Source organism: Ranitomeya imitator, chromosome 1, assembly GCF_032444005.1.
Source record: "Ranitomeya imitator isolate aRanImi1 chromosome 1, aRanImi1.pri, whole genome shotgun sequence".
Lineage (NCBI taxonomy): Eukaryota > Metazoa > Chordata > Amphibia > Anura > Dendrobatidae > Ranitomeya > Ranitomeya imitator.
Genome location: NC_091282.1, coordinates 351,626,994 through 351,646,966, shown reverse-complemented (window position 1 = coordinate 351,646,966; position 19,973 = coordinate 351,626,994). Strand labels below are relative to the sequence as shown.

Genomic DNA, 19,973 nt, shown 5'->3' with positions numbered 1-19,973 from the left:
CGGATCGGGCGGTCCATGGGGAAGACAGACCTGTTCCACTGAGACAGGATGGCTTGCTGAAGAGGTCGAGAATGAAATTGGGCGAAGGGAATCGCTTCCAATGTTGCTACCATCCTCCCCAAAACCTTCATGGCCGATCGGAGGGAGGGAGGCCGAGGGCCCTGGAGCACGCGTACGTCCTGACGAAGAATGGATCTCTTGACTTCGGGGAGAAAGACCCTGGTCCGACGGGTGTCGAAGAGCATGCCCAGAAAGATGATGCGCTGAGAAGGAATAAGACAGGACTTCTTCCGGTTGACCAACCACCTGAAAACGGGCTAGGGTATCAACGATGGACAGGCTTTCGTGGGCCTGAGAAAAGGACGGAGCCTTGATGAGGATGTCGTCGAGGTATGGAAAAAGACCCAGACCTCTGACCCTCAAGATGGCCATCAGTGCCGCCATGATCTTCGTGAAGACTCTTGGGGCGGTATGCAAGACCGAACGGCAGGGCGACGAACTGAAAGTGTTCCTGGAGCACCGTAAAGCGCAGGAATCGGTGATGTCCTGGAAATATCGGAACATGGAGGTAGACATCCTGAACATCTATGGAACACAGAAATTCGTGAGCCTCCATGGAAGCGATTACCGAACGAAGGGATTCCATCCTGAAGTGCTTTAGACGGACTCTCCTTTTCAGTAATTTGAGATCCAGAATGGGACGCACTCTGCCGTCTTTTTTCGGTACTACAAAAAGGTTTGAGTAGAAATCTGTGAACCGTTCTTTTTCTTGGACGGGAACGATTACCCCGGCTTTGAGGAGAGACGCGATGGCTGCGAAGAAACCCAGAACTAGAGCGGAATCTCTTGGAGGTCGGGATTCGAAGAAACGATCCCGGGGTCGAGAAAGGAACTCTATGGCTACGTTCACATTGGTGTTCCGCCAATGTGCGTCGCTGTTGCGCCGGCGACGCGCCGGCGACGCAGCGGCGACGCGCCCCTATGTTTAACATAGGGGACGCGTGCGTCGTTTTGGTGGCGTTTTTCGCCACGTGCGTCGTTTCCGACGCTAGCGTCGGACGCAAGAAAACGCTACATTGTAGCATTTTCTGTGCGTCCGATTTTCGTCAAAAACGACGCACGCGTCGCAAAACGCGCGCGTTTTTGCGCGCGTTTGCGCGCGTTCTTACGTGCGTCGCGCGTTGCGTCGCCGACGCAGGGCGGCGCAACGCTAGTGTGAACCTAGCCTATCTTGTATCCCGAGGATACAACTTCCCTGACCCAAGCGTCCTCTCCTGAGGAGATCCAGACGTCCCTGAAGAAGAGACGGCCGCCCAGCCTGGGAAGTGGCCTGGCTACTAGTCGAGTCATGCCGAGGAGGTCCTTCCAGTCCTGGACCTGGAGGATCTACCCTGGGAGTAGCGAGGAAGGAGTGGGCCTCAAGGATACCGTCTTCTCCTCTTGACGGCCTGTGGCCTCTGTTGCTGCTGGGAGAAGGAATTTGATGCCGCGAAGCGCCAAAAGGACCGAAAAGACCAAAATTGACGTCTAGGAGGAGGGCGTCGAGGCTAGGCCTGGGGAAGAAGGGAACTCGTACCCCCTGTAGCGTCCTTAATGAGTTGGTCTAGCTTAGAACCAAAGAGACGAGACCCCTGAAAAGGAAGGCTGGTAAGGGACTTTTTAGAAGACAAATCCGCCTGCCAGGCCTTAAGCCAAACGGTTCGGCGGATGGCAACCGCGTTGCTGGACGCCTGAGCCGCACAAGACGCGGCGTCCAGGGAGGCGGAGACCAGATATTCACCCGCGTGAGAAATCTGGTAGGCAAGTTCCGCCAGCTGTCCGGATTGAACCCCGTCCAGGATGCCCTGACGGAGCTGTTTGGCCCATTTGGAAATGGATTTTGAAACCCAAGTGAAAGCGAAGGCCGGGCAAAGACTAGCTGAGGCCGCCTCAAAGGCTGACTTCGCGAAAGATTCTATGACCCTATCGTTAGAATCTTTCAGCGATGCTCCGCTGGACAGTGGGAGAACCGTGTTGGTGGACAGTCTGGAAACTGGAGGGTCCACTGAAGGAGAAGCAGTCCAATTGGCGGTGAGCTCCGAAGAGAAGGGATATAACACGCCAAGTCGCTTTCCTCTCTGAAAGCGTCTGGTCGGGTTCTCTCTTTCTCTAGCCATAATCTCCTCGAATTCTGGGTGAGGAGCGAAAAACTTGGAAGGTGGTTTAGCCCGTCTAAACGAAACCGCCTGATCTGCGGGTTCCGTAGAGGACTCTTTGATGCCACAGGTTTGATTTATCGCTCCAATAAGATTCAGAACCATATCCCTCATGGTAGCGATTTGGTTCGAATCCAGCTCCGAAACATCCTCCGAGGGGACATCAGAGAACGCCTCGCCTGACTCAGGGGAGGAGGATCGGGAGGACGCCGACCGCAGAGGAGGACCGAGTGGCGAGATGGAACAAGAAGAGGACTCAGACCGGCGTTCCTGTCTGGACCTTTTGCGGCTAGCCGTGGATGGCTCGGACGGAATTTCCTGCGTCCCGCTGGCTACTGCGGGGGTCTGCAGGGGTAACCGATCCAGCACGGACACCAGGGTTTGAGACACCCGTGTTGAATCGGCCACCGATTGGGACAGAGAGGAGACCCAGCCTAGGATGGGGGGGATCACTCTCGGGTGGATCGCCCGGGGGATCCTGGGCAGTGGGAACAAACGGGTTGCTGCAGGACTGACATATGCAAAGTACTTGACTAAGACAGATGAGGAAGAAGCAGGAGGACGAGAGCAGCCCCCTTTAAGAGGTAGACATTTTGAGAAGGTCCCTGAAGAAAATGCCGGCGGGTTAGGGGACAGTGGGGCAGAGGGGATGTCAGTCTGCAGTGCAGCTACTCACGGACCCTGGTCCTGGAAGATGTTCCGCTTGCGGTGGGTCTCCGATGAAAGAAGGTGGAACTCCTGCCCTGAGGTGCTGTAGTCCTAGTGCGGTGGCGATGTGAGGGTCGCGCTGCGTGAGCACCTGCTCCTGAGGAGCGGTGAGGGCCCACAGACGTTGTCCCTGGAAGAAGGGGGCGGAGTCAGCAATAGAAGCGCCGGTGGGCAGGGCACGGAATGTCGGGCGGGAAAAAGCCCGCCCGCAGAAGCGGTAGTAGAGGAGCGCGGGACCGGAAGTAGGCCCCGGCCTAAGCCGGGACCTAAAGTAGAGGCCAGCGCCGCTGGAGAAGGGAACCGCGGCGCCGGAGCAGTGCACCGCAGGCACTGAGTAGAGCCGCCCGGGAAAGCGGAAGTGGCGGGGTCGCGGCGCCAGAAGTAGGCTCCGGCAGAAGCCGGGACCTAAATTAGAGGCTGGCGCCGCCGGAGAATCGTGGCGCCGGAGCGCCGCCGGAGAATCGCGGAGCCGGAGCGCCGCAGAAAGTAAGTGGCACGACATCCTGCCAAGGATGCCGTGCAGACACAGGACACATTGTGGCCGCCGAGAAGTGAGACCGCAGGGGGGAGCGGCGCGGCAGCCTGCTAGGCTGAGACTCTATAAGGGAGACATTGTGGCTGTGCGGCCGCCAATGAAGGAGAGCTTAGGAGGAAAATGAGTTACAGCCCTTGTGGCTGTCCCTGGGATCCCTCTAAAATAAACGCCATGAGGGAGGACCGGGGGACATCTGGAGAAAAGATCCCGGGGGAATGGAGGGGAAATACTCACCTAAACATCCCAGGCCGTTACTAACCTGAGGGGAATGAGACGTCCACGGAGCTGTGATGGACGTCCTCGTCTCCTCCGACCGACAGGCTCTGGTAGGCGAGTGGGTGGGGGACGGGGCCAGGACCGGACTTCTGAGCACGCTTGTGTGCTAGGATCTTGGTCCTGGAGAGGGATCTATGAGGATACGGGGTGGCAGTACACGCCGTACTCATAGTCCGCTTTGTGGGACTACAGGTGTGACTGCTCACCCTGTATCCCTTCCGAAAAAAACCTGAAAGAAAACGACGCACATTGAGGTAGATAAGGGTCTAATAAAAGACCCGTGTCCACCTCCTACTGACACTAAGCTAAACTGAAGAGTATAATGCCAGTCGGTGGGGTGTACACTGCAGAGGAGGAGCTAACTTTTTTATTTGCATAGTGTCAGCCTCCTAGTGGCAGCAGCATACACCCATGGTTCCTGTGTCCCCCAATGAGAGGCGATAAAGAAATGGGGCTCTCAGAACCCGAATCCCGGTGATGGTCTGGGGATATGGCGAGAGCCCCTTGGCAAGGTACGACCCCTAGAGTACGAGGGTTTTTTGAGGATTGGAAGCGTCGTCCGTAAGAGTGCCCTGGTTAGAGGAGGGTCTCGAACAATTCTAACGCTTTTGCCAGGGATGCCATAGACCGGGTAAGGGAGGTAGCCCACTCAGGAGGACCAGGTTCACTAGGTTCAGTATCAGTAACAGGTGGTTCCTGAACAGTCGCCGGTTTACACGCTGTGCACAATGCAGTATTGTGACCCCGGGGTAATGAGACCTTACAAAAGGTACATCCAGCAAAAAATACAGTGTGGGTTTTCCCAGACTTTTTGTGAGGCCTTGATTAAGACATAGTAACCTTAAGGAGAGCGCTTACTAGCAGAGGAAGGGTTAAGCTATGTATCTGCAGCTTACCCAGGTCCTGTATCTTGAGTCCGCAATGTATGGTCCTGAAGTCTGTATATCGGTTGTGACCACGGAGATTAGGAGGGCTGGAGCAGCGCTGCAGGATCAGCGCTGGGTGTACCAAGATGGCCACCGCGATCTGTGAGCGCGCTTCTCATGGAATGAGAAGCACTGGAAAAGATGGGCGGCGGTAATTGCCGGTGGGCGTGGCCAAGGACTCTGGACTGTATGAGGAGAAAATCCGGGGACTAAATTTGAAAAACTTGCGGTTGCGGCATCGCGACCGCTATTGGTGCCATCCTGAGGTGCGCTCCATCAAAAATGCGCGCTGCGGACCACCCATGGACCCGGGCTTTAGCCCTCTTAGAGGTGCGGACCTTCCATACCCTAGGGACCAGGATCCCCCCAGCGCCTCGGCCCTCGCAGTGTACTCACAGTAGATGCGGTGGGCCGGTGCTCAATCCACAGTTGCCACAGTCAGGGAGGGGGTGGAGAGCTTCTGCCGTCCCATGCGCTATATCAGTGGTGATGGAGAGGGGGGCTGCATGGACATCATACACATTTATGTCCGGCTATGCACCTGGCTCCAGGAGAGATAGATGGAGGGCTACTCCATGTGGTCGCCAGCTATGGAGGGGGGAGATCGGAATGCGAAGGAACCGTCACCCGTAAGGTGAGCTCAGGGCTGGCATCCAACGTTGCAGGAAAGGATACGGGAAGAACGCTCCACGTACTTGCCTGTTGATGGTTCGGGGGAGATCGGAACCTAGAAAGGGTCCGTCGCCCCCATTCACCCCGTTAAGGAAAAAATAGAATAAAAAATTAAAATAAAAACGGTGGGGTCTGAAAGCAGACCCAAGTGCCTCCTACAGACACTAAGCAAGAACTGGTTCACTTAGAGCCAGCAGGAGGGTGCATACTGCAGGCGAGGCGTTATTCTTTGTGTTAACTTAGTGTCCTCCTAGTGGCAGCAGCATAACGACCATGGTCCTGTGTCCCCCAATGGTTGGCTCGGAGAAAAGGATTTTACGGTGAGTACAAAAAAAATCCCTATTTTCCGTGTTTCCAAAGGGAAACATAAAGGGACCTACCTGTTTCTAAGGCTGCTATAGCAGAGGGATCACTTCAGTAATCCATGACGCTTACCGTGCCAGAGTTCAGCCTATTCCTGCGAGGATTGAGGTACACTCCACTCGGTTAGTGGAGGCTTCCTGGGCCATTCAGCACCAGGCATTGGCACAGCAAGTGTGCACGGCTGCGGCTGGTCCAGCCTGCACGCAGTTGTTAAGCATCACAACATTCTTTCGTAAGATACTGCGGATGCAGCCTTTGGCAGATGGATTACTGCAGTTGGCAGTATCACATCTGTAGGGCAGATTTGACCTGATGGTACACAAGATTTCAGCTGTCGCGCTGTATCCCATCCATGGACTGCTTTGGGACGTCCCATGGTCTGTGTCCCCCAATGAGGCGAATGAGAAATAGGGATTTTTGTGTACTCACCGGAAAATCCTTTTCTCCAAGACGCTCATTGGGGGACACAGCACCCACCCCATTAGCCTGTTGGCTTTTGGTTTGCGCTTTGGTTTTTGACATGTTGCCATTTACCATTTATGAGCGCCTACTGCTTTGACACCGAACTGGTTCAGGGTAGAGCCAGCAGAGGGTGTATACTGCGGAGGAGGAGCTAATCTCTTTATGTTTTTTGCTTAGTGTCCTCTTAGTGGCAGCAGCATAACAGCCATGGTCTGTGTCCCCCAATGAGCGTCTCGGAGAAAAGGATTTTACGGTGAGTGCACAAAAATCCCTATTTTTCCTCCCCACCAGAGATTCCTCCGCTTCACAATCCAAGAATCCCATTTTCTGTTCATGGCACTGCCATTTGGGGTACCCACAGTACCCAGGGTTTCCACAAAGATAATGGCAACGATATATCTATGGTCATCCTATCCAAGTCCAGTCCGACAATGCCACGGCGGTGGCATACATCAATCATCAAGGGGGAAAACCTGATGTCGAGGAGTGATGTCAGAGGTCATTCTGATTCTGTTGTGGGCCAAGCAGAATGTTCTGGCAATTTCAGCAGTACACATTCCAGGAGTCGAAAACTGGGCCACAAACTTTCTCAGCCCAAAGGGTCTTGCCACCAGCAAATGGTCCCTGAATCCGGCAGTCTTTCTGGAACTCCCGACATCGATCGGACGGTGTCCAGGCTGAATCCTAAGGTTCCGCAGTTCGTATCCAGATCCTGCAACCCACTAGCAATCTGCTATGATGCACTAGCAATTCCCTCGATGCAGTTCTCAAGATGGAGGGAGTCCCAGTCAAACTTGTCGCTCTGGACTGGCCCTGAAGACCCTGGTATGCAGAAGTACTCAGCTTCTCGTGGAAACTCTTGGATCTTCCAGACCTTCTGCCCAGTGTCATATCTTCCATAAGAATTCTCAGTTGCTCAATTTAACAGCATAGCTTTTGAGGCCGCAGTCTGAAGATTTGCTAGGTTCTCTGATCAGGTCATTCAGACCATGATCAGATCAAGGAAACCCTCCTCCTCTTGCGTTTACCCCAGTATCTGGAAAGCCTTTTTCTGCTGGTGCAAATCTAACCGGACCACCCCGATGTTTTTCATCTGCCATCAGTTTTGTTTGTTTTTTGCAGTCTGGTCTCGAATCCATTCTGTCACTAAGTTCTCTTAAGGGACAAGTGTCAGCTGTTTCTATCCTTTTTCAAAGGAATCTTGCTTCTCGTCTGCACATCAAGACTTTCATTCCAGGGGTTGTGCACTCCATTCCTCACTACCTCAGGGCTTGTTTTTTTTGTGGGACGAATTGGACTTTTTAATGGCACCATTGATTTTACCATGTAGTGTACTGGAAAGCGAGATAAAAATTCCAAGTGCGGTGAAGTTGCAAAAAACGTGCAATTCCACAATTCTTTTCTTTCTTTCTTTTTTTTTTATTTATCATATCCACTACATATTAAAACGGACTTGGCAGCAGTATAACACCCATAGTGTTATATAGTATAGTGGCAGCAGCATAACACCCATGGTTTGTGTCCCCCAATGAGGCGAAGGAGAAATGGGTACGTGCAGATAGGCATCCTAAATGTCCACCGAGCATAAGAATTCCTTGGGCTCCATAGAAGCCATTACCGACCGAAAAGTTTTCATTCTGAAGTGACAATTTTAGGTCCAGGATAGGAGGAACTGAGCCATCCTTCTTTGTAACCAAAAACAGGTTTGAATAGAAACCCGAAAAGCATGACAATGACACCAGCCTTGAAAAACCAGGGAATGGGTGGGACTCGGAAAAAAAAAAACAGAATGAGGGAGTCTAGAAAATTCTAACTTGTAGGAGACGACATTCTGGACCCAGGCGGCATTACCTGCCAAGAGCCGTCTCATTTCAGAAGCAGGTTACTTGCAAAAGGATGTAGGACGTTAATGTGTTTTGTTCTCTGAAAGTGCTTGTCTGGGTGTTCCCATTCCGTAGCAAAGATTCAGCTGTACTTTTCGCGATTGGCAAAGCTACAGGGAGGGCCCTTCGTCCTTCTGGAGGATACAGTCTACTCCAAGGGAGAGGTCTCTGCATCCTTTATGTTAAGGGTCTGATTAATGGATAGAATCAGACTATCCACCATCTCACACAGTTTGGTGATCTGTTCGGAGTATAGATCAGAATCTGACTCAATGTGGATCTGACTCCCGTGCCACTGGAGCGTAATAGTAAGGGGAGAGTTAAAAATTATGGGATCCTGAAGTACAGTGATGGAGAGCTAGACGATGAGCTAGTACTGGCATGCTCTTCTGAATTCCTGCGAGGGGTACCCTAATGGGTATGGGAGGAGAAATTCTAAACACCCGGGGGAGCCAACAGTAGCCTGGTGGCAGAGACCGGATTGGGTAGCCATTCTAAGCCAGAGACCTAAGTGTGGGATACTTTGGTTAAGTCGGCTACAGACTGGGACAGAGATGCGGACCATTAGGAAGGAGGCGCACTCTCGTTGCAAGCAGTGGGGGGCTCTTGGGGTGGCTTATTGAATGGATTACAATATGGGCAGAGGGATGATGTCTGACCAGAGGGAAACTTTTTATTACAGGAGGAGCATGCGAAGTGTAGGACAATAGAAGATAAGATGGGAGTGAGACTCCCTGAATTTAGGCATAGAGGAAGAGAAAGTATGTGCCAGGATAAACTAGCTGGGGATGAGGAGCTGCCCCCCCTCCCCAGCTGAAGTGTATCTATGATAAAAATTACATACTTCTCAATTCTTTGTAGGAGGGAAAACTTGCCAAATCGGCAGTGTACCAAATACTTATTGACCCCACTGTACATATCCTGAAGATCCTGAATCCCTCTTCGCAGACCAGTGGTGGAAGACTGACATCAAATGATTTGGATGCAGGCCTCTGGCTATCATCAAGGGACCTGGGCACAGACCTTCAGGCGGCATGCATGTAATGAATTAGTCTTCCTACCCTGCACGTCTGGCTCTGGATGGCGAGCGGGCAGGGTGTAATGGAGAGCACCAGTCCGCTTGTCCTCCGGGTGGAAGCCCCAAACACTCTTGATGTGTTAAAGGAGATAGCGTCCTGCCAGGTAGACACGAGAGGGTACAGTAGTGACGCAATCCCACACTGCGCTCCCGGTCACTAGGGTGAGAACAAAGTGATAATTCCACTCTAAAACCCAAAATCACAAGCTGTATTTGAAAAAGAGATCAGTAATAAATAAAAAAAACAACAAAACCTAAAAGGTAGAAACGGGGCTGGGTGTAGACTTGTGTCCTCCTGCTACTGACACAATTAAAACTGATTAGCTTCGTAACAGTTGGTGGGTGTATACTGCCGGGGAGAAGTTTTTTTTGGCATAGTGTCAGCAGCATACAGTATGTTTTTTTTGCATCCCCCAATAAAGCTATAAAGAACGTTTTATAAATGATTCTGGTGTAAAGCAGCCATGAGGTTAACATTAACTTTTTTCCATGGTATGACTATCTGGATAAAAATAAAAATCATTTAAAGTTGAAAATATGCTAATTTTTTGAAATTTGTTACATTTCTTATATTTTTATCAATAAACGCAAAGCATATGAACCTGAATTTACCATATAAAAATACAATGTGTCACGAAAATGGTCTCAAAATCACTGGGATATGTTAAAACATTCCGGAGTTCTTTCCACATAAAGTGACAAGTCAGATTTAAAATATTTGGCATGGCCACTAAAGGGTTAAGTTTCTATTTAAGATGCAAATGAACAAAAAATAATAAAATATACTGTTCAAAGGTTCCTCATTTACATCCACAATACAAGAGCTGAGCCCACTCCATACACTGTGGTTGCTGGCTGTGTTGAGGGTAACTGCTGAGAATGGAGCTAGCTCTGATCTCCCAACAGTTTTTACTTCTTTGATGTCACCGTCATCAGTGACATTTGCTTTTTTTTTTTTTAAAGTAAGCATGGCAGGCATCCATTATGTTGCCCATAGAGCCATCTCCCTGACATTATTGCATGGTATCAATTGCACTGACATAACAGCAAGGGGGCCAAGAACAAAACTATGAGGAGTATTTTCATCTATCGGTCTCTGTTAGTCCCTCTCATGATACCGTGGATACCAGCATACCGGGAGAATACAGACGAGTGTTATTAGTAGGGTGAAAAGTCTTCCAGATAAATTTAAAATGAAGCAGAAGACCGTTACCATACCCTCCCTCCATAAACGTGGTTAAAGAAATTGCCTCACCATAGGACTTTTGCTTGGTGTTGGTCTCTTTGTTGCAAGTATTTTGGAGTTCTTCACGACTGGTGGTGTTGGTATGAATCTAGAGGATTTAGCAGTCTGTAGTGTAGCAGGTTTTGAATGGGACTGTGAAGACTTTACAATTGATGTTATTCTGTTAAGTGTCTTGGCAACGTGACTAGACTTCACAGGCGCTGGGGACGGAGATTTGGAGGTGCTAGCCTGGGCAGAATTCAATACTGCACTTCGCCTTGTTTCGGTCTTTTTAACTGTGCTGCTAATTTGCGTAGGTGGAGGTTTAACAACTTCTTTCAAGACTGCAGGAAGAGGTGGAGATCTCGGCCTCAACGGTCGACTTACAGAAACTGGACTCTACCAAGAAAATAAACAGTCAAAAGCTGTTCAAAGACTTACGTAAACAAGAGACAAGAGGGACAGTTACTGACCTCTGCGGGATGAGTGCTGACTTCCAAGGGGAGCTTTTTCAAGTCTGCACTTGAACGGACAGTGGATATTTTCTGCAATTAATTTAGTAAAAGGTTAGGCTTTAAAACAAACAAAACAATATGCACATGATTACCATAAAAGACGTTTTCACACAAAAGGATAGGTAATACATGTCTGATAGCTTCAGGCCCCACTGATCATGAGAATGGCGCATTGGACCCCTATTTCTTTTCACGGTAGTCAGAAGCAGCACAATTGTGCATACCCACTAGCAATTCCTTTAATTCCACCGCTTTACTCTGCTACCTTCGTTAAGAGAACCAGTGCAAGTATGAATGGGGGATCATGATCCACGTTCTGGTGATCAGTCAGATCTCAGCAGTGCAGTCACTAGTTTTCAAACATTCATAACTCATCTAGCGATTAAAGGGAACCTGTCACCTGAATTTGGCGGGACTGGTTTTGGGTCATATGGGCGGAGTTTTCGGGTGTTTGATTCACCCTTTCCTTACCTGCTGGCTGCATGCTGGCTGCAATATTGGATTGAAGTTCATTCTCTGCCCTCCATAGTACACGCCTGCGCAAAGCAATCTTGCCTTGCGCAGGCGTGTACTACAGAGGACAGAGAATGAACTTCAATCCAATATTGCAGCCAGCATGCAGCCAGCAGGTAAGGAAAGGGTGAATCAAACACCCGAAAACTCCGCCCATATGACCCAAAACCAGTCCCGCCAAATTCAGGTGACAGAGTCCCTTTAAGGCTACGTTCACATTTGCGTTGTTGTGTGTTGCGTCGGCAACGCAACGCACAACGCATGCAAAACGCATGGTTTTGTGATGCATGCGTCCATTTTTGGCTTGCTTTTGGACGCAAAAAAAATGTCCATGCGCCCCCATGTTAAATATAGGGGCGCATGACGCATGCGTCGCCGCGGCTGCGCCCGACGCAACGCTAATGTGAACGTAGCCTAAGTGATAACTATATGATTTGGGATTTTTCCATAAAAGATCTTTACCTCAAGCAGTTCTCACTTGTATCATACAATAGGGAATTATTATTTAAGCAATTATTTAATATTCATTGCTTTTTAATTTACTACTTTTTACCTGCAAGGAATCTAGCTTCTCCTGTTGCTTTTGGATCTTTTCACTTAGATGTTTTTTCTTCTCTTCTTGCGACACAATTTCTTTCTTAAGCACCCCAACAGGAACTTTCTGCTTTAACTCTAGAGCCTCACATCTGAAATCAAAATGATAATATAGTAGTTTGATAACCAAGAATCAAAAATACAAGACATTTAAAGCACAACACACACGTTATCCATTGGCCATGACAGAACACTGACAGAAGATCACAGGTTTTAAAAGAGATTCTCTCAAGATGGACGCCAAAAGGCCCCACCAATCATAAGAATGGGACAGCCCCCGGGGGTTGAACATACCTAGTCTCCATTCAGTCTGTAAGAACTAGCTAATGTAACTTACAATGGTTGCATGGTACTCCTGTGTTAAAGGATAAAAAAGGCGTATAAAAGACAATAAGGAATAGAGAAATTGTAGGTTGGTTTTTAAGCCGCAAAACAGAACCACAGGAACGTGTATTTTCTATAATGTTTATTGATCTTCATATGAATAATACGATAAAGCTAAACAAAAAAAAAACAAACTCTAGTTCCTCTCAATGTACTTATATGTAGAACTAAAAATCAATTAAAGTGGAAAAGTCATTTTACATTTTTATTTCATAAATCAATAGTACACATGAAAATAAGCAACTCTGTGATATATCTTCGAGAAATCTACTTCTTTTCTGCCAGATTTTGTCATTATCAAAATTCTCAACTCTGAGGTAAAATCTATATTCAGACACAGACTTTCCCATTACTGAGATAGGAGATGACAGCTGCTACTGATAAGATTCTATGGGGAGGAAAGAGCTAGAGACAGTAACAAGAGAAATCAGAACTACAACAGTTGCAATAACCTCCAAAGTACAAACCTATCTTGCTCTGTGTCAGGATTACTTGAGCAGACCCAAGTATCTGGGTATTCCTTCTCTACAGCACTGAGCTGGAAAGGAAGAGTCCGCCATTTCAAGCATAGATCTGCAAAAAAAACATTATAGTTAGTAATTAATAGAGATCAAAACTCCCAGTCATTTAAAAAAATACGCAAAATGCAAGTAATTCTAACCTCCTTTCTAGACGACTCAAACAGAGTTTGCATTACAAGAACAGCCATGGCTCTCCAGGCAAAATCAACTTTTCATATTGCTGGGAAAGGGAACACAGCTGATCAGCTCAACCACTTCATGACATGGCATGGCATGGTGATTTTCAGTTTTCGTTTTTTTCTACCTCATCTTCTTCCAGGAGCCCATCTTTTTATCTTTCATTCCACATAGCCATATGTAGGCATGTCTTTTTAGTAATTTTGAATTACACCATTCATTCTATCACAGTGTACTGGAAAATAGGGAGAACATTCCAAGAGGCGAAATTGCAAAAAAAAAAAATGCAATTCCACAATTGTGTTACCATGTTCACTATATAGTAAAACTGAACTGTCAATACGATTTTCCAGGTCAGTATGAGTACACAGATACCAAACTTGCATTTTTTTATTTATTTTTTAAGTGAAAAAAAAAAAATTTGCTTTTGTCACCATTTTCTGAGACTCATAAGGTTTGCATTTTTCATATCTGGGGCTGGGTGTTAGCTTACTTTTAGCGTCCTAAGCTGACATTTTTACCAATTCCACTTTGGAGGTAGATAACAATATTTTGATCTTTTCTTGTTGCAATGTTGCAGGGGCTAAGGGTATGTGCACACGTTGTGGATTTGGCTGCGGACTTTTCCGCGCAGATTCAGAAAAATCCGCAGGTAAAACGCCCTGCGTTTTACCTGCGGATTTACAGCAGATTTCACCTGCGGATTCCAATTATGGAACAGGCGTAAAACGCTGCAGAATCCGCACAAACAATTGGCATGCTGCGGAAAATAAACCGCAGCGTTTCCGCACGGTATTTCCAAAGCATGTGCACTGCGGATTTGGTTTTTCATAGGTTTACATAGTACTGTACACCACATGGAAAACTGCTGCGAATCCGCAGCGTCAAATCCGATTTGAACTTGTGCTTTTTTTTTATTTTTTCATGTTTGTAATTTTTTTTTTTTTACTGCATTTAATAGTCCCTTTAGGGGACTTGAAGCTGCGATCATACAATTGCTTGTGCTATACATAGCAGTGCATCAGCACTGCTATGTATAGCTAAAATATAGATCTTCTAAATGCTGGCTTTCACAGGAGTATTGCAATGACAGGAACGGGCTCTCATGACAACCCATTAGCACCAAGCAATCACATTACGGGAGCATTGATAGGCACATGGAATGACATCTCTGCCAGGAGTGTTAACCCCTTCATGACCCAGCCTATTTTGACCTTAATGACCTGGTCGTTTTTTTGCAATTCTGACCAATGTCCCTTTATGAGGTAACAACTCAGGAACGCTTCAACGGATCCTCGCGGTTCTGAGATTGTTTTTTCGTGACATATTGGGCTTCATGTTAGTGGTAAATTTAGGTCGATCATTTTTGAGTTTATTTGTGAAAAAAATGGAAATTTGGCGAAAATTTTGCAATTTTCAAATTTTTTATTTTTATTCTCTTAAACGAGAGAGTTATTTGACACAAAATACCGTATATACTCGAGTATAAGCCAAGATTTACAGCCCATTTTTTGGGCTGAAAGTCCCCCTCTCGGCTTATACTAGAGTCATACCCGGGGGTCGGCGTGGGGGGGGGGGGGGGTGGTTCAGCGGGGGCTGTCTAGTTATACTTACCTACTCCCGGCGCAGTCCCTGCAGTCCCTGCTTCTTCCAGCGCTGCATCTTCTTCCTGTATTGAGCGGTCACATGGTACCACTCATTACAGTCATGAATATGCGGCTCCACCTCCCATAGAGGTAGAGCTGCATATTCATGACTGCAATGAGCGGTAACTGTGACCACTCAATACAGGAAGAAGATGCAGCGGTGGAAGAAGCAGGGACTGCACCAGGAGCAGGAAAGTATACAGAGAGGGGAGCGCTGCGCGATATTTACCTACTCCTCGTTCCGGTGCGGCTCTGTCTCCAGCGTCCTCTGGCTGTGACGCTCAGGTCAGAGGGTGTGGTGACGTAGTCAGTGCGCGCCCTCTGCTGAGCGTCAGTGCTGGAGACGGAGCCGCACGAGGAGCAGGTAAATATTGAAAGCGCCGGCGTCCTGAGCGAAGAGAAGTGAGTATGATTTTTTTTTTTATTGCAGCAGCATTATATATGGCACAGCTTTATATGGAGCATCTATGGGGCAATAATGAACGGTGCAGAGCATTATATATGGCACAGCTTTCTATGTAGCATCTATGGGGCCATAATGAACGGTGCAGAGCATTATATATGGCACAGCTTTCTATGTAGCATCTATGGGGCCATAATGAACGGTGCAGAGCATTATATATGGCACAGCTTTATATGGAGCATCTATGGGGCCATAATGAACGGTGCAGAGCATTATATATGGCACAGCTTTATATGGAGCATCTATGGGGCCATAATAAACGGTATAGAGCATTATATATGGCACAGCTTTACATGGAGCATCTATGGGGCCATAATGAACGGTGCAGAGCATTATATAATAATAATCTTTATTTTTATATAGCGCTAACATATTCCGCAGCGCTTTACAGTTTTTGCACACATTATCATCACTGTCCCCGATGGGGCTCACAATCGAGATTCCCTATCAGTATGTCTTTGGAATGTGGGAGGAAACCGGAGTACCCGGAGGAAACCCACGCAAACAGGGAGAGAACATACAAACTCTTTGCAGATGTTGTTTGCAGATGTTATCCTGGGTGGGATTCGAACCCAGGACCCCAGCGCTGCAAGGCTGCAGTGCTATCCACTGAGCCACCGTGCTGCCCGTATATGGCACAGCTTTATATGGGGCCATAATGAACGGTGCAGAGCATTATATGTGGGGCACAGCTTTATATGGAGCATTTATGGGGCCATAATGAACGGTATAGAGTATTATATATGGCACAGTTTTATATGGAGCATCTATGGGGCAATAATCAACGGTATGGAGCATCTATTTTTATTTTTGAAATTCACCGGTAGCTGCTGCATTTCCACCCTAGGCTTATACTCGAGTCAATAAGTTTTCCCAGTTTTTTGTGGCAAAATTGGGGGGTCGGCTTATACTCGGGTCGGCTTATACTCGAGTATATACGGTAGTTAATAAACAACATTACGTACATGTCTACTTTACATCAGCACAATTTTGGAAACAATTTTTTTTGCTAGGAAGTTATAAGGGTTAAAATTTGACCAGCGATTTCTCATTTTTACAACGAAATTTACAAAACCATTTTCTTTTAGGCAGCACCTCACATTTGAAGTCAGTTTGGGGTTAGGGGTCTATATGGCTGAAAATACCCAAAAGTGACACCATTCTAAAAACTGACCCCTCAAGTTGCTCAAAACCACATTCAAGAAGTTTAACAACCCTTCAGGTGCTTCACAGCAGCAGAAGCAACATGGAAGGAAAAATGAACATTTAATTTTTTAGTCACAAAAATTATTTTTATGGTTAGAGAAAAAAATTTCCTTTCTTGGCGCTTCCGGAAGACAAGGATAGTTTGAAGGTTGAGATAATTTGCTCAGTACCAAATTTATTAGGACACTTTAATAAGAACAAAACAACGCGTTTCAGCCCACATCGGCCTTCATCAGGTTATAGATGTGCTTTTAAAAATGTTTTAAAAGAAAGTTATCTTTATAGACTGGTGACTCCTAACACATAGCAGGGGTGTGCCTGAATTAATTAGGATTAACTCTCCACCCCAAGTGAGTCAGTGTGATCTTAAACCAATCCTGGTGTATCAAATGTTATAATGGTATGATAAAAAAAAAAAAAAAATTATATATATGTAAATAAATATACAAGACATATTATAAATTGTAAAGTTACACCGTAAATCCTTTCGAAAAGTATTTAAAAAACAATTAAATTACATATCGTCTTAGCGAAATTTAAAATGTAAAAGTTAGGATAGGAGAAAATAATAAAAAATGAAAAATAAAAATAAAATAAATGAATAAATAAATTAATAAATATGCGAAGCAAAATTACACAGTGGATCCTGTAATCCTTTCCACAATTATTTATAAAACAATTCAATTACATGACTTGCACGCTTCGAACAAACGAAGACGTGCAAAAACAAAAATGAAAACACTATAGAAAAAAATACTAGATGGGAATATAATTTCATCACAGCTTTTAATCAGGGAAGCGTGAAAGTAAGACAGATTTTAAATAAGTATTGGTACATCCTAAGAAAGGATTCTTTTTTAAAACAATGGTTACCTAAGTATCCCGGTATCACATTTCGGAGGGGAGTTACAATTAAAAACATCATTGCTCCTAGTAATTTGGGGAAACCCCTTTCCTCTTTAAATACTAAAGAGACTCCTATACAGCATCCTTTTGGAGTATTCAAATGTGGATCTAAGAAGTCTCACTGCTGCAACATCAGCCATAAACAAAACTGTATTATATCAAGCAGTACAGGAGAAACCATAAATATAAATCAACACCTCACTTGTGATAGTAACTATGTTATTTATGTGATCACTTGTGCTTGTGGCCTTCAATACGTGGGTCGCACCACACAGACAGTGCGATTGGGTATGAATGGCCACAGGAACACCACCAAAAAAGGTTTTTTAAAACAGTCTGTCCAGACACCTTCTGGTCAAACATCACAAAAAATGATATAAAGGTAACCCCTGTGGAGCAAATACCACAGATTGACATCAACAGAATCCAGAAATTAATAGAAAGGAGTCCTACTGGATTTTCCGATTGAAAACTATATATATATATATATATATATATATATATATATATATATATATATATATATATATATATATATATATATATATATATACACACGAAAGAGAATAGTAAAACCAAACACACTCAGTTTGAAAAAATGTTGCAGTAATCCGCAAGTGCTAGTAAAAGATGTAAAAAACAGGGTATTTGGTTGATACGTTTTTTGCAAAAAATGTATACTAAGCTGCTCTACCAATCTTCACGGTATACCCTTATCAGAGCAGTCCTAACTAATGTGTATATATATATATATATACACACACATACATATATATATATATATATATATATATATATATATATATATATATATATATATATATATATAAATATATATATATATATATATATATATATAAAAATATATATATATATATATAAAAATATATATATATATATATATATATATATATATATATATATATAAAAATATATATATATAAAAATATATATATATATATATAAAAATATATATATATAAAAATATATATATATATATATATATATATATATATATATATATATATATATATATATATATATATATATATATATATATATATTTTTTTTTTTTTTTTTTCTCCCTACTGAATTCTGCTAAAATGTCATGTAATTGAACTGTTTTATAAATAATTGTGGAAAGGATTACAGGATCCACTGTGTTATTTTGCAGTTTATAATGTGCTTCGCATATTTATTCATTTATTTTATTTTTATTTTTCATTTTTTTTATTATTTTCTCCTATCCTAACTTTTACATTTTAAATTTCGCTAAGACGATATGTAATTTAATAGTTTTTTTAAATACTTTTCGAAAGGATTTACTGTGTAACTTTACAATTTATAATATGTCTTGTATATTTATTTACATATATATAATTTTTTTTTATTATTTTTTTATCATACCATTGTAACATTTGATACGCAAGGGCAGGGTCCCCGCCCCTCTGTATCAGTCCGTCATTGTTAGTTTGTTTACTGTATGTGATATTTGTAACTTGTATGTAACCCCTTCTCATGTACAGCACCATGGAATCAATGGTGCTATATAAATAAATAATAATAATAAAAATAATAATACACCAGGATTGGTTTAAGATCACACTGACTCACTTGGGGTGGAGAGTTAATCCTAATTAATTCAGGCACACCCCTGCTATGTGTTAGCAGTCACCAGTCTATAAAGATAACTTTCTTTTAAAACATTTTTAAAAGCACATATAATACCTGATGAAGGCCGTTGTGGGCTGAAATGCGTTGTTTTGTTCTTATTAAAGTGTCCTAATAAATTTGGTACTGAGCAAATTATCTCAACCTTCAAACTATCCTCGTCTTCCAGAAGCGCCAAGAAAGGAAACATTTTTTTCTCTAACCATTGTATTCACATGCAATCCTTGGATCAAGGCTGGCATAGTTCCTGCAATAGTGCTGCATACCGGAATATTATAAGGCGTGGATCCATCATACGGATCAATTGAATGTACATACAAGACATCCAAAGGGTGAGTGCAACAATATATATTTCTTGCTGTGAATATACACCTACACTTAGACTCTGCGCCACTTGTCTCCCCTTTTATATCTCCTTCCGATATCCTTGTGAAAAATTGTTTTTAGCAACAATTTTTTTTTATTTTCCCAAGGGTAAAAACAGAAACTGGACCCCAAAAGTTATTGTACAATTTGTCCTGAGTACGCCAATACCCCATATGTGGGGGGGAACCACTGTTTGGGCGCATGACAGGGCTCGTAAGGGAAGGAGCGCCATTTGACTTTTTCAATGAAAAATTTGCTCCAATCGTTAGCAGACACCATGCCGCGTTTGGAGAGCCCCTGTGAGCCTAAACATTGGAGCTCCCCCACATGTGACCCCATTTTGGAAACTAGACCTCCCATGGAACTAATCTAGATGTGCGGTGACCATTTTAAACCCCCAAGTGCTTCACAGGAGTTTATAACGCAGAGCCGGAAAATAAAAAATCATTTTTCTTTCCTCAAAAAATATTTTTTAGCCTGCAATTTTTTATTTTCACAAGGGTAACAGGAGAATTTGGACCCCAAGAGTTGTTGTCCAGTTTTTCCTGAGTACGCTGATACCCCATATGTGGGGCAGAACCACTGTTTAGGCACACGTCGGGGCTCAGAAGGGAAGTAGTGACGTTTTGGAATGCAGACTTTGATGGAATGGTCTGCGGGCATCATGTTACGTTTGCAGAGCGCCTGA

General features: G+C 44.7%; 1 protein-coding gene across 4 annotated transcripts in view; it reads right to left on the bottom strand.

Moving 5' to 3' along the window:
* The window catches only part of MORC2 (MORC family CW-type zinc finger 2), a 200,292-nt gene that overhangs the window by 44,648 nt on the left and 135,671 nt on the right, over positions 1–19,973 (bottom strand). For all 4 annotated transcript variants that reach the window (XM_069760271.1, XM_069760281.1, XM_069760277.1 and 1 more), the window contains exons 17-20: positions 12,797–12,902; positions 11,905–12,037; positions 10,797–10,868; positions 10,354–10,722 (exon numbers count right to left, since the gene is read on the bottom strand). In XM_069760271.1, the coding sequence (XP_069616372.1) occupies positions 10,354–10,722; positions 10,797–10,868; positions 11,905–12,037; positions 12,797–12,902 (680 nt within the window). The remainder of the gene's footprint in view (positions 1–10,353; positions 10,723–10,796; positions 10,869–11,904; positions 12,038–12,796; positions 12,903–19,973) is intronic.